Raw genomic sequence first — 12,699 nt, 5'->3', positions numbered from 1 at the left:
AATCACCGCTCATCATCCGCCGGTCCCCGCCCCGTAGTATTGTTCCTAACTCACCGCAACCAATCACCACAAAGCATCTCCTTCGTAGCCCCGCCCCCCCGCGAAGGAACAGGCTAAGGGAGTTGGGTAAGACCGTGGCCTCTGGGAAAACCGCGAGAAGCCGCCGAGCTTATTTACGGCAAAGACAAGAACGGAAATAAAATGAACGCCATATTAGTTAGGGGCAGAGGCACTTCCGGCCGTTTCTGAAGCAACTTCTCGTGGTAGAGTGTTGGTTGATAAATAGCTTCGGTACCTTTATGACCTTACCTCTTGTTTGGGGGTTGGGGTAATCTATTAAGGAACCATTATTTTAACGTTTCGGAGTTTCAGATTTTGTCTTTGCAAAAGTGCACAAATAAGAGCCAAGCCCTAACAACTATCGCAGGTGTTGATTGGAACGCCGGCTTCCAAAAGCACTGTTCACACTTTATCCCACTTCATTCCTCTAGAGGGTGAGTCTGAGTTACTTCTCTACTCAACATGCCCTATTCCGTTTTGCTGGTCAAGAGGTTGGAAATAGTTTATTAGAAGCATCACGATCATAAAATATCATAAAACGTTTAACTACATGTAACTTATGACTTTGCAAGCATCAAGAAAAAAAATCTCAACCTTTCTCCCACTGCATAATCATTGTCTTGCCTACTCCCTGCAGTTAAACTTTTAGGTAAAATTAACTTTTTTTCAGCTTAACCTTTAGGTAAAATTGGCTTTTTATTAGAAATGAAGATTTGGACCAATGGATCTTTAAGACCCCTTTCCTTCTCTGTGATTTATGTCATTTTACAGAATATTGCAAGTCATCATGAGAATAACAAGATAATATTATTTTTTTAAAAATAAAATGCACCAGAGTTGCAAAAGAGTGTTTAACCATAAGCAATTAAGCCAAATATACTGAATACAGTCTTATTCAGGAAACAATAAATTAGATGATCTTCTGATACTGTATAGTACTGCCTTTTGATTGCTAATGAATGATTCAAAGATGCTTATTTTCATTTTCAGTCTAGAATCACAGCCCAGTTTCCTGAAATTCATAATTTATTGTTATAATTTCTGGCTAACTAGAGTCCTGTATGGAGAAGGCAATGGCACCCCACTGCAGTACTCTTGGCTGGAAAATCCCATGGATGGAGGAGCCTGGTAGGCTGCAGTCCATGGGGTCGCTAAGAGTTGGACACGACTGAGCGACTTCACTTTCACTTTTCACTTTCACGCACTGGAGAAGGAAATGGCAACCCACTCCAGTGTTCTTGCCTAGAGAATCCCAGGGATGGGGGAGCCTGGTGGGCTGCCCTCTATGGGGTCGCACAGAGTTGGACATGACTGAAGCGACTTAGCAGCAGCTGCAGCAGGGTCCTGTATTCAGTTACTCAAAACTACTTATGTGCCAAAATTTGAAAGTATAGTTTTCATAGTGCCCAAATCAATTCAGTTCAAGCTTTTCTTCTCTTCAGTAAATCTGTATGGTTTCTTGAACTGTTCCATAAATGAGATGACTATTCTGCTTGTTCTGGGAATAGGTCCTGGTTTGCTGGCATCTCTAAGTGTAGGACCCAGAACTGAATAAGAAATTCCAACATATTAATTATAGGAAGTCATGGAACTATGTGGTAGGCAGGATAATGGCCTCCAAAAGATGCCCCTCTTTAAATCCTAGGAACTTCTGAATATATTACTACCATGCATGACAAGATGGACTTTGCAGATATGATTAAGTATTTTAACAACTTATTGACCAGAGAGATATTATGACGCCTTTGGTTACCCAAACATTACTGACTGGAGTGTTTCAATATTCACTTTCATAATAAATCTCTGGTTACAGGCGTTAAGTTAGTTTCTGCAAAAATCCCCAGTCGATAATGTGCTAAGATGGGAAGTTTATCCTGGGTTGTCTGATGGGCACAATGTAATAATCACAAGGATACCTGTAAGTGGAAGCAGGAAGCAGAGTCAGGGAGAGGTTTGCAGATGCTCCCCTGTGGTCTTGGAAGATGGAGGAAGTGGAAGAAGGATGCAGGTGGCCTCTAGAAGCCAGAAAAGGCAAGAGAACCATTCTTCCTTAGAGACTTTAGAAGGAATGCAGCCCTGTGGACACCAAGATTTTAAGCCCAGTAAAACCCAATTTGAACTTCTGACTTCCAGAATGTCACTGGCTTGTGGCCCCTTCCATCTTCAAAGCCAACAGCAGAGTATCTTCAATCATTGACTCTCACACCTGCTTCCATCATCAAATCTCCTTGTCTGAGTCTCACTCTCCTGTATCCCTCTTTTATTTAAAGGCGTCCCTGTGATTATATTTGGCCTATCTGGATAACTGAGGAATCTCCCCACCTGAAGACCTTTAACTTAATTGTATCTGCACATCCCCTCTACCATGTAAAGTAACATTTTCACAGGCTCCAGGGATTAAAACATGGAAATCATGTGCCTACCATACCAGTTTGGGAGAAGCTTATCAATAAAGATGAAATGGAAGGAAATGAAGTAGGAGAAGCAGCAATGGGCCTGATCACTTAAGAGCTTATTAGCCAAGTTGAGGACTTTATATTTAATTCTATGATGAAATGCCTTACAGGCAAGAGACTGACATCATGATTTATATTATATAAAAATCATTTTGGGTAGTATATAGCAAATGGACTATAGTAGAAGCAAATAGGCAAACCAGGAGGCTCTTGAAGCAAGATATGGTAGTGACTTGGAAAGAAGGAGTGAGAAGAGTAGGTGAGAAGTGATTAGATTCACCTATGTCGAAAATCCACAAAGAAGAGTTGATGACTTCAAGGATTTGGGCTTGAGCAATCTTTGGTGAATGGTACTACAGCAGAGGCAGAAGGCTGCTGGAATAGGTTTTTAGATTGTTGTGGAGGGAGTAAAAATAAATTGGAAGTGCTTGGCAGACATCCTACTGAAGGTAGTGAGTAGGCAGAAATATGCTTCATACACCAATCTGGAATTAAGAGGTTGGGAGATAAATACTAGACAGTCATTACTCTGTAGATGATAAAGCCTCTGATTTAGTGAAAGACGACCATAATATTTATTACACAAACCCGTACAAACTCTTCCATTTTTAACTCTGACAATTTCAGTCGTAAAGTTGCAGGAATGATAGAATGTGCAAACACCTTTCCCTCAGTTTTCCCTAATGTCAACATTTTACAACAGTTGCTTTGTCCTCTTCTCTCTACTTATCTGTTTCTTGACATTTTTGAGGATGTCTTTACTGTTTGATCCCTGGAGGAGGGAATGGCAACCCACTCCGGTATTCTTGCCCAGAGAATTCCATGGACAGAGGAGCCTCGGGGAATACAGCCCATGGGTCGAAAAGAATTGGACATGACTAAGCAACTAACACTTTCACTGTTTGTACAGTGAATTGCACACACCATACCCCTCTACTTCTAAACACTTCAGTAGGTGTCTTTCTGACAGAAAAAAAAAGACATTCTCTGGCATCAGTGGTTCTCAAAGTGTAGTTCCCAAGCTAGCAGCAACTGTATCACCTGGAAACTGTTAGAAACCTACTAATAAATTACAGGGCCCCACCCCACATCAACTGATTTTGATAATTTTGCTGTATGTCTGTGGGAAAATTCACAAGATTTTCAAAACAACTGTTTCCTAATTGGTACACATTATTTAGCTTTCACAAATTGTTCCAGGAATGTCTTTGATACCAAAAATACCAAATGAGACACTTTTGTGATTAAAGAGGGCTACCATCAATAATTTCACCAGGGCAAAGTGGTAAAGGTGTAATTTTTCATAATATGGACACTTGGAGATTAGGGTTAGCTAGAGAAGAGGGCCAGGAATGGAATCCACACTGAGAGGCCTGGAACAGAAGGCTCACTCTGAAGGAAAAAAAGCATCCAGAGAGGTAGGAGGGTAAAGGCTGTTGCTGAAAAGAAGGAATGGTCACAGAGGCAAATGTTGCCAAGAGGTCAAGTATAATGGCAATTGGAATTGCCTATAGGATGTTGTGTGACCTGGTTCCAAATTGGGAAAGGAGCACGTCAAGGCTGTATGTTGTCACCCTGCTTATTTAACTTATATCCAGAGTACATCACGCAAAATGCTAGGCTGGATGAAGCACAAACTGGAATCAAGATTGCCAGAAGAAATATCAATAACTTCAGATACACAGATGACACTACCCTTATAGCAGAAAGCAAAGAACTAAAGAGCCTCCTGATGAAAGTGAAAGAGGAGAGTGAAAAAGTTGGCTTAAAACTCAAAATTCAAAAAACGAAGATCGTGGCATCTGGTCCCATCACTTCATGGCAAATAGATGGGGAAATAAGAGAAACAGTGACTGACTTTATTTTGGGGGGCTCCAAAATCACTGCAGCTGTGAAATTAAAAGACGCTTGCTCCTTGGAAGAAAAGCGATGACCAACCTAGACAGCATATTAAAAAGTAGAGAGATTACTGTGCCAACAAAGGTCCATATAGTCAAAGCTATGGTCTTTCCAGTGGTCATGTATGGATGTGAGAGTTGGACTCTAAAGAAAGCTGAGTGCTGAAGAATTGATGCTTTTGAACTGTGGTATTGGAGAAGACTCTTGAGAATCCCTTGGACTGCAAGGAGATCCAACCAGTCCATACTAAAGGAATTCAGTCCTGAATATTCATTGGAAGGGCTGATACTGAAGCTGAAACTCCAATACTTTGGCCACCTGGTGCAAATAATTTACTCATTGGAAAAGACCCTGATGCTGGGAAAGATTGAAGGCAGGAGGAGAAGGGGATGACAGGATGAGATGGTTGGATGGCATCACCATCTCTATGGACATGAATTTGAGGAAGCTCTGGGAGTTGGTGATGGACAGAGAAGCATGCTGCAGTCCATGGGGTCGCAAAGTCAGACAGGACCAAGCGACTGAACTGAATAGGATATTGTAAGTGGAGGTCCTTAGTGATCTTGATAAAAGGCAAATAATTTCAAAAAAGAACTATAAAGTAGACACAATATATAGAAAACTCTTCCTAAAAGGAGCAAAGATATGGAGGGGTATGTGGGGGTTAAGAAAGGTGTTGCTCCTTTACGGTGGGGCATCTTACATTATGTTGATTACCGCTGGGAATAATTCTTTGCAGAACAGTCCACGGAGGTTTGGCTTCCCTAGTGGCTGAATCTGTAAAGAATCTGCCTGCAACGCTGGAGACACGGGTTCCATCTCTGGGTGGGGAAGATCCCCTGCAGAAGGTAATGACAACCTACTCCAGTATTCTTATCTGGAGAATCCCATGGAGCCTGGTGGGCTAAGTCCATGGGGTCACAAGAGTCGGACAAGACTTCGTGACTAAACCACCACCACCACCTAGGGAGGTTTACAAACTACTGATGCCTCCAGAGTTTGATTTAACTCATCTGGGGTGTGGCGAAGTTCAGAGATTTTTTTACATGCTATCCAGCTAACTGTAACGTGCAGTCGTGAACCACTGCTAGAAAAGGAAAATTAATGCAGGGGGCTTACTTGCTGGAGCTAAGACCTATGTAGCTGAGAAACCAAGTATCACGGTGTCTCTGCCAGCAAAAACGGCCAGCACTGCTTAGGTTTCAAATCTTTTCAGTTACAGTATCCAATTTTTCCTACAAGCGTCCATAAGACAAGCGAGGGGCTTACTGCAGTAACTACGCTCCTCGAGAGACAAGAAAGGAAGAAAGAAAAACGACCTTGGTGCCGATTGCTGGGTCCTGTCACCGAGAACCTCTCTTTGGCTGGGTCTCACTCCCGGGTTCCCCTAGAGCTCCGGCGCGCAAGGCAACACCCAAGCGCAAGTCGCCAGTGCGCATGCGCACGAGTTGCTGGGGCGTGCTAGCGGCGATCCCTGCGCAAGCTTGTCTGCGCGCTCCCGCCCTCGGCCCGCGCCCTCGGCTCCTCCCTCCTCCCGGCCTTCTCCCCCGCCGGCTGCACGGGAGGGAGGCAGAGATGGCAGATGAGATTGCCAAGGCTCAGGTCGCCCGGCCTGGCGGCGACACGATCTTCGGGAAGATCATTCGCAAGGAAATCCCAGCCAAAATCATTTATGAGGATGACCAGGTAGGCTCCGGGCGCCGCCGCGCTCGTGGGCTGAGGCGGGGCAGGCGCCTGTGGACACGCGGGTTTCCCGCGGAGGGGAGGGATGGGAAGGGTCGGCGGGCGCCGGGGAGAAGGGAAGACACGGGGCCCTCTCCTGCGGCCTCGGCCTCGGGCCCCCAGCCAGCGGGCAGGGCCGCGGTCGCTCCGAGGTGGCCGGCCGGCGCGTGCCGGCGCTCCGGTTACGCGTTATCAGCCCGGGGCGCGGGCCAGGCCGCCGGGCGCTCGCGGGCCCGCAACGCGGGGTCTGGGCGCTTTGGGCTGGGGGTGGGGGGACCGCTCCGGGTCCTCGGCATGGGCGCCCGCCGGCTCCCGGGCTGCCTCGTACTTCGACTGTTTAAGGAATCTGACAATCTCGCCAGCGCTCTGCCTGACAGGGAGAAACCCGATCGCACCCTGACTCGGGCCCAATCTCCGCGATCTCCCGCTCACAGCCGGGGACGTTTCCGGGCGCCTCTCCCCGCCGCATTGCGCTAGAGGCCGGGGGCGCACGGCCTGGGGGCGGCGCAGACGCCCTGGGCCTCCGCGAGGGACGCTCACCGACAGCCACCCCTTGACCCCCACTCTCCTTCCCCTCCTCTTCTCGGGCCTCGAACTCCCAAGAGTGAACCTGCTTCTGGGATTTGCTTTCCTTTAGTCCCTCCCAGGAAGGAATACCGAAGTATTCCTTCAGTATTTTACAGGAAGTAGTTTTATGCCAAAAGATTAAGAGTGTCGTTTTTCTTGACCTTACTGTAGGTTGAAATTGTTTTAGAAAGGCCGAGTTCATTTGACTTTGAGACATGTTGTGTAAAATATTTGGTGGGAGGTTATATTTTGGATCTCAGATAAAGCTGGACAGGATGGCTGATTTACATAAAAGTTTTGTAAACTTTTTAATAAATTCACTATGAAATACAGACTATAAGGAAACATGCTACTAGTAGTGTTCTTAGATTCAAAACACCTAAGTTGTAATTCCTCGAGGTGAATTTATTTAAATACCCTTTTTATCTGTTAGGGAAATGCTTTTGTTTTAGAAAATGTGTATTTCTTTAAAAATACTTTTGCTGCTGCTGCTAGGTCGCTTCAGTCGTGTCCGACTCTGTGCGAACCCATAGACGGCAGCCCACCAGGCTCCCCCATCCCTGGGATTCTCCAGGCAAGAACACTGGAGTGGGTTGCCATTTCCTTCTCCAATGCATGAAAGTGAGGTCGCTCAGTCGTGTCTGACTCTTAGCGACCCCATGGACTGCAGCCTACCAGGCTCCTCGGTCCATCGGATTTTCCAGGCAAGAGTATTGGAGTGGGCATTGCCTTCTCCAAAAATACTTCTGGTTGCTTTTAATAAGTGATCGTTGAAATACTGACTTTTGAATCATCTGAGTTCCAACAGTATAACAGCAAGAAGCAATCATGATACAGCATATTTGTACAGAGCACCAAGTATAATTACCTGGAGACAGTTAAGCAGGAAAAGGTTCTATTAAGAAGCTTCTGCCTTCACTAGAGAACAAGATTCAAAACTATTCAAGGGGTATGTAATTAGTCTAAATGTTATCTATCCTCTTCATTTCTACAAAATAGATATATTTCCTAAGTAGTTGAGTAAAGTGGGAAGAAATCAGTGTTAGATAATCAGCAAATTTCTCATTATAAAAGTGACCACTGCCATAAAGGAAAAAACCAGGAAATTGCACAACTAGGGCTCCCACCCTCTGGAAGGGGGGCACTGGAATCAAAAGATTTGCTTTGAGTGCTGCTGGGAAAGTTGGACTGCTGCTGCTGCTGCTAAGTCGCTTCAGTCATGTTGGACTCTGTGGGAAAGTTGGACAGCTGCATGTAAATCAATGAAGGTGACCACACCTCCTCACACCATACTCAAAAATAAACTCAAAATATATTAAAAGACTTAAACCTAAACCTAAGACATGACGCCATAAAACTCCTAGAAGAGAACATAGGCAAAACATTCTCTGACATAAATCATACCAATGTCTTCCTAGGTCAGTCTCCCAAGGCAATAGAAATAAAAATAATAAACAGATACAGTGGTTTAAGACTTTGCACTCACAATGTTGGGAGCCTGGGTTTGATCCCTAATCGGGGAATGGGCTTCCCTGCTGGCTCAGATGGTAAAGAATCTGCTTGCATTGCAGGAGACCTGGGTTTGATCCCTGGGTTGGGAAGATCCTCTGGAGAAAGGCATGGAAACCCACTCCAGTATTCTTGCCTGGAGAATCCTCATGGACAGAGGGGCCTGGCGGGCTGTGTAGTCCATGGGGCCCATGGGGTCACAAGGAGTCAGACACGACTAAGTGACTAAGCACACGCACAACAGATCTCACATGCTGCAACTAAAAGTTTGCATGCCGCAGCTAAAGATCCTGCATGCAGCAGCAAAGACCAGCACAACCATATAAATAAATAATAAAAAAATAAATGGAACCTAATCAAATTTACAAGCTTTTGTGTAGCAAAGGAACCATAACAAAGACAACCTATGTCTAAGAGAAGATATTTGCAAACTATGCAACTGACAAGGGCTTAATTTCCAAAATAGACGAATAGCTCATACAACTCAACAACAGAAAATACCCCAGTCAAAAAATGGCAGAAGGCCTTAAGGGACATTTCTCCAAAGACATACAGATGGCCAGTAGGCACATGAAAAGATGTTCAACATCATTAAGTATTTAAAAAATGCAAATCAAAACTGTAATGAATCGGAATGACTGTCATTAAAAACTCTGTGAAAAATGCTGGAGAAGGTATGGGGAAAAGGGAACTGTCTTAGACTGTCAGTATGGCCATATGGAAAACAGTATGGAGGTTTCTCAGAAAACTAAAAATGGAATTACCATATGATCCAGCAATCCCACTGCTGGGCATATACCTAGACAAAACCATAATTCAAAAAGATAAATACACCCCTGTGTTCATAGCAAAACTATTCACAGTAGCCAAGACAGGGAAACAACCTAAATGTTCATCAACGGGTGAATGGATAAGGATGTGGTGCATGTATATACAAGGAAGACTATTCAGCCACGAAAGGAGGGAAATAATGCCATTTGCAGCAACATGGACGCAACTAGAGATCGCCACATTAAGTGAATTAAGTCAGAGAAAGACAAATACCATGTGATGTCGCTTATACGTGCAATCTAAAATATGGCACAAATGAACCTATCTACAAAACAGAAATAAGACTCACAGACATAGAGATCCAGACTTATGGTTGCCAAGGAGAAGAGGGGAGGGAGGCGGTAGAATGGGAGTTTGGGATTTGTAGATGCAAACTGTTACATTTAGAATGGATAAACGAGGTCCTACTCTGTATAGCACAGAGAACTATATCCAGTATCCTGGGATAAACTATAATGGAAACGAGTATTAAGAATGTGTATGTGTATAGCTGAATCATTTTGCCGTCCAGCAGAGACTGGCACAACACTATAAATCAACTGTGAAAGTGAAAGTCGCTCAATCCTGTCCAACTGTTTGTGACCCCATGGACTATACGTCCATGGACTACTCCAGGCCAGAATACTGGAGTGGGTAGCCATTCCCTTCTCCAGAGGATCTTCCCAACCCAGGAACTGAATCCAGGTCTCCTGCATTGCAGGTGGATTTTTATCAGCTGAGCCATAAGGGAAGCCTAAGAATACTGGAGTGGGTAGCCCATCCCTTCTCCAGCAGATCTTCCTGACTCAGTAATTGAACCAGGGTCTCCTGCATTGCAGGCAGATTCTTTACCAACTAAGCTATCAGGAAAGCCCCCCCCCCCCCAAACTACAATAAAAAATATGAAATTCAAAATTTTAAAAAAAATCTCCTTTAGAAATGATGTATATGCTACTAGCTGAGGAATGAATAGTAGTTTAAGTTAGACAAAAGTTGGGGTTGTGGAAAAAGAGGATCTTCGCAGTAGAGGGAAAATCAGTTGAGAAAGCCTTGAGGGTGGAGAGAGGTGGACAGTGTGACTTGAGCAGGAAAAGTTGCATGAGAATATATTGGAATAGTAGACAATGATTAGCATGCCTAATTGCTTCTTAACCTTTGGATCTTGGTTAAAATGTAGCTATCTCAGAATGGTTGCCCTTGACCACCCAATCAAAATTAGGTTTTTCTGTGATAATCATTTACTGAACTTGTTACTTTTCCTTTGTAACTTGTAGGATCTTTGTTGTTGTATTTTATAACATGTCGAATCTTTGGTTAAGTATACTTTTATGTGTTAACATGTCGAAACTTTGGTTAAGTGTACTTTTATGTGTTTAAAGTCAGTCTTCCACAGATGTGTATAGGGGACTTTTGGACTCAGAGGGAGAGGGAGAGGGTGGGAGGATTTGGGAGAATGGCATTGAAACATGTATACTATCATGTAAGAATCGAATCACCAGTCTATGTCCGATGCAGGATACAGCATGCTTGGGTCTGGTGCACGGGGATGACCCAGAGGGATGTTGTGGGGAGGGAGGTGGGAGGGGGGTTCATGTTTGGGATCACATGTACACCCGTGGTGGATTCATGTCAATGTATGGCAAAACCAATACAGTATTGTAAAGTAAAATAAAGTTAAAAAAAAAAAGTCAGTCTTCCCATTAGACTGTAAGTTCCATGAAAAGTTCCATGAAAAGTATTATGTCCACTTCTGATCTCCTACCACTGGGGAACCCCAGAGTTTCTCCCATGGGGTTAGTGTGAAAGTGATAAATTTAGGCTGTAAGACTATATATGGAAATTTTGATTTGTTTCCCCCTTTTTTTCCAGTGTCTTGCTTTCCATGACATTTCCCCTCAAGCACCAACACATTTTCTGGTGATACCCAAGAAATATATATCCCAGATTTCTGCAGCAGAAGATGATGATGAAAGTGTAAGTACATTTACTAACATCATTAATTTTTTTTTGCTTTTTAAATTGGGAGACAAAATATCGCCCTTAAGGTTATGTCACATGTTTGTTTTTCTAAGGGCATACTGAGGAAAAATAGAAAATCATTAGGATTTCAATGCAATGTATAAATAGTGTCATTTTTTAAAGTGAGATATAATTGACATATGACATTATATTAGATTTAGGTATACAACATATTGATTTATGTATATACAACAAAATTATCACAGCAAGTCTTCTTAACATCTGTCACCACAAATTCTTAAACAAAAAGGATTCTAAGCAAGGATTAGTTGGTGAGACTCATTTTTCCTTAATAAGAAATAGTGTATCATACAGGAGAGAGTTCAATAGCTCTTCTATTAATGCCATTAAAGGAAAGAAAATTAATTTGACTTTACCAGGATGTACAGGCCTCAATTAAAATTTTTCTTAGTGCTCTTTGTGGTAGATCATGTAATTGTTCATAACTGCTCACTCTTCTCTGTAGGGGTGCATTATACTTCTGGCCTCATTGATGTTGGGCCTGGTTTTGTGACTTAATCTGACCAATGAGTACAAGCAGAAGTGATACATGTCTTTTGAAAGAAGTTAATACCTGGTCTGCCGTATTCCCTGTAACCTCTGCCACTGTGATCATATAGAGACTGTTCCATCAACCTGGGTTTCAAAGTGAAAAAGATCTGCAATATATAGCCTGGTCAACTTGTGATCAACATGGAGTAAACACAAGAAATGTATCTTTGATGTAAACCAGGTTTTTGGGTGGTTTGTTACCACAGCATAACCAAATCTGTCCCAACTGATAATATGCTCCCATAACAAGCAAGCAAGGTGTCTGCTTTACTAAGAACATGTAAATTACCACTTGGAGTATGATCTTAAAATTGTTTTAATTGAGCAGATTTATGCCTGTAATTTATTGAAATTAGTAATTAATAAATACCTAATAGGATTATATTAGGATTAAAAATGTTTCCAAATACTTGCCCAAAGTCTGTTTCAATTTAGTAGCTTTTAAATTTTTCAACTTGGTAGTTTGTTACATGAGGACAAGAAACTATAAAGCTATAAATTACTAGTGCTTAAGAAACTTTTTTTTTTTTTTTCCAGCTTCTTGGGCATTTGATGATTGTTGGCAAGAAATGTGCTGCTGATCTGGGCCTGAAGAAGGGCTATCGAATGGTGGTGAATGAAGGTTCAGATGGGGGCCAGTCTGTCTATCATGTTCATCTCCATGTTCTAGGAGGTCGGCAGATGAACTGGCCTCCTGGTTAAGTGTGCTATAGGGATAATTTTGCCTTCTCTAGGCAGTGATCAGGTTTGCAAGTTCCAATATGCTAAACAATTTTTTTTTTCTGCCTGTGTATGGAGATATTGCAAAAATAATTTAAAAAAACCCATACATAATAAAAGACACCATTGCATGGCCTGAATTCTGTATTTGACTTACTTTTAAAAATATGTTTGTTGGAATGTTTGAAGGTAGAGTTCATACCTGAGAAGGTTTTGTTTCTTCTCCCCAGGGAGGACTCAGCATTGTGTATGTGGTTATAATGGTGTGACTGATCTTTGAAGACAAATTAAAAAATTTCATAAACTTAGCTTCATCTTTGAAATATGCTTTTTAGAGTAAAATATCAGTCCAGGAGAAGATTATCTAATCCAATTTTTTTTTTTT

General features: G+C 42.8%; 1 protein-coding gene across 1 annotated transcript; it reads left to right on the top strand.

Annotated features, from left to right (window-relative positions):
- HINT1 (histidine triad nucleotide binding protein 1) lies at positions 5,851–12,454 on the top strand. The gene is made up of 3 exons (XM_018050711.1): positions 5,851–6,101; positions 10,893–10,997; positions 12,132–12,454. Exons 1-3 carry the CDS (start codon positions 5,853–5,855, stop codon positions 12,294–12,296), a joined length of 519 nt encoding a protein of 172 aa, XP_017906200.1. The 5' UTR covers positions 5,851–5,852; the 3' UTR covers positions 12,297–12,454.

This window comes from Capra hircus, chromosome 7, assembly GCF_001704415.2.
Source record: "Capra hircus breed San Clemente chromosome 7, ASM170441v1, whole genome shotgun sequence".
Classification (NCBI taxonomy): domain Eukaryota; kingdom Metazoa; phylum Chordata; class Mammalia; order Artiodactyla; family Bovidae; genus Capra; species Capra hircus.
The sequence above is the reverse complement of the archived record's forward strand: the minus strand, read 5'-3'. Positions and strand labels throughout refer to the sequence as shown.

Bases quoted from the DNA above. Each gene is read 5' to 3' on its own strand.
- HINT1 (XM_018050711.1), top strand. From the start codon at position 5,853: ATGCGCACGAGTTGCTGGGGCGTGCTAGCGGCGATCCCTGCGCAAGCT. The intron at 6,102-10,892 runs GTAGGCTCCGGG...CTTTTTTTCCAG, and splicing joins TCATTTATGAGGATGACCAG to TGTCTTGCTTTCCATGACAT. The intron at 10,998-12,131 runs GTAAGTACATTT...TTTTTTTTCCAG, and splicing joins CAGAAGATGATGATGAAAGT to CTTCTTGGGCATTTGATGAT.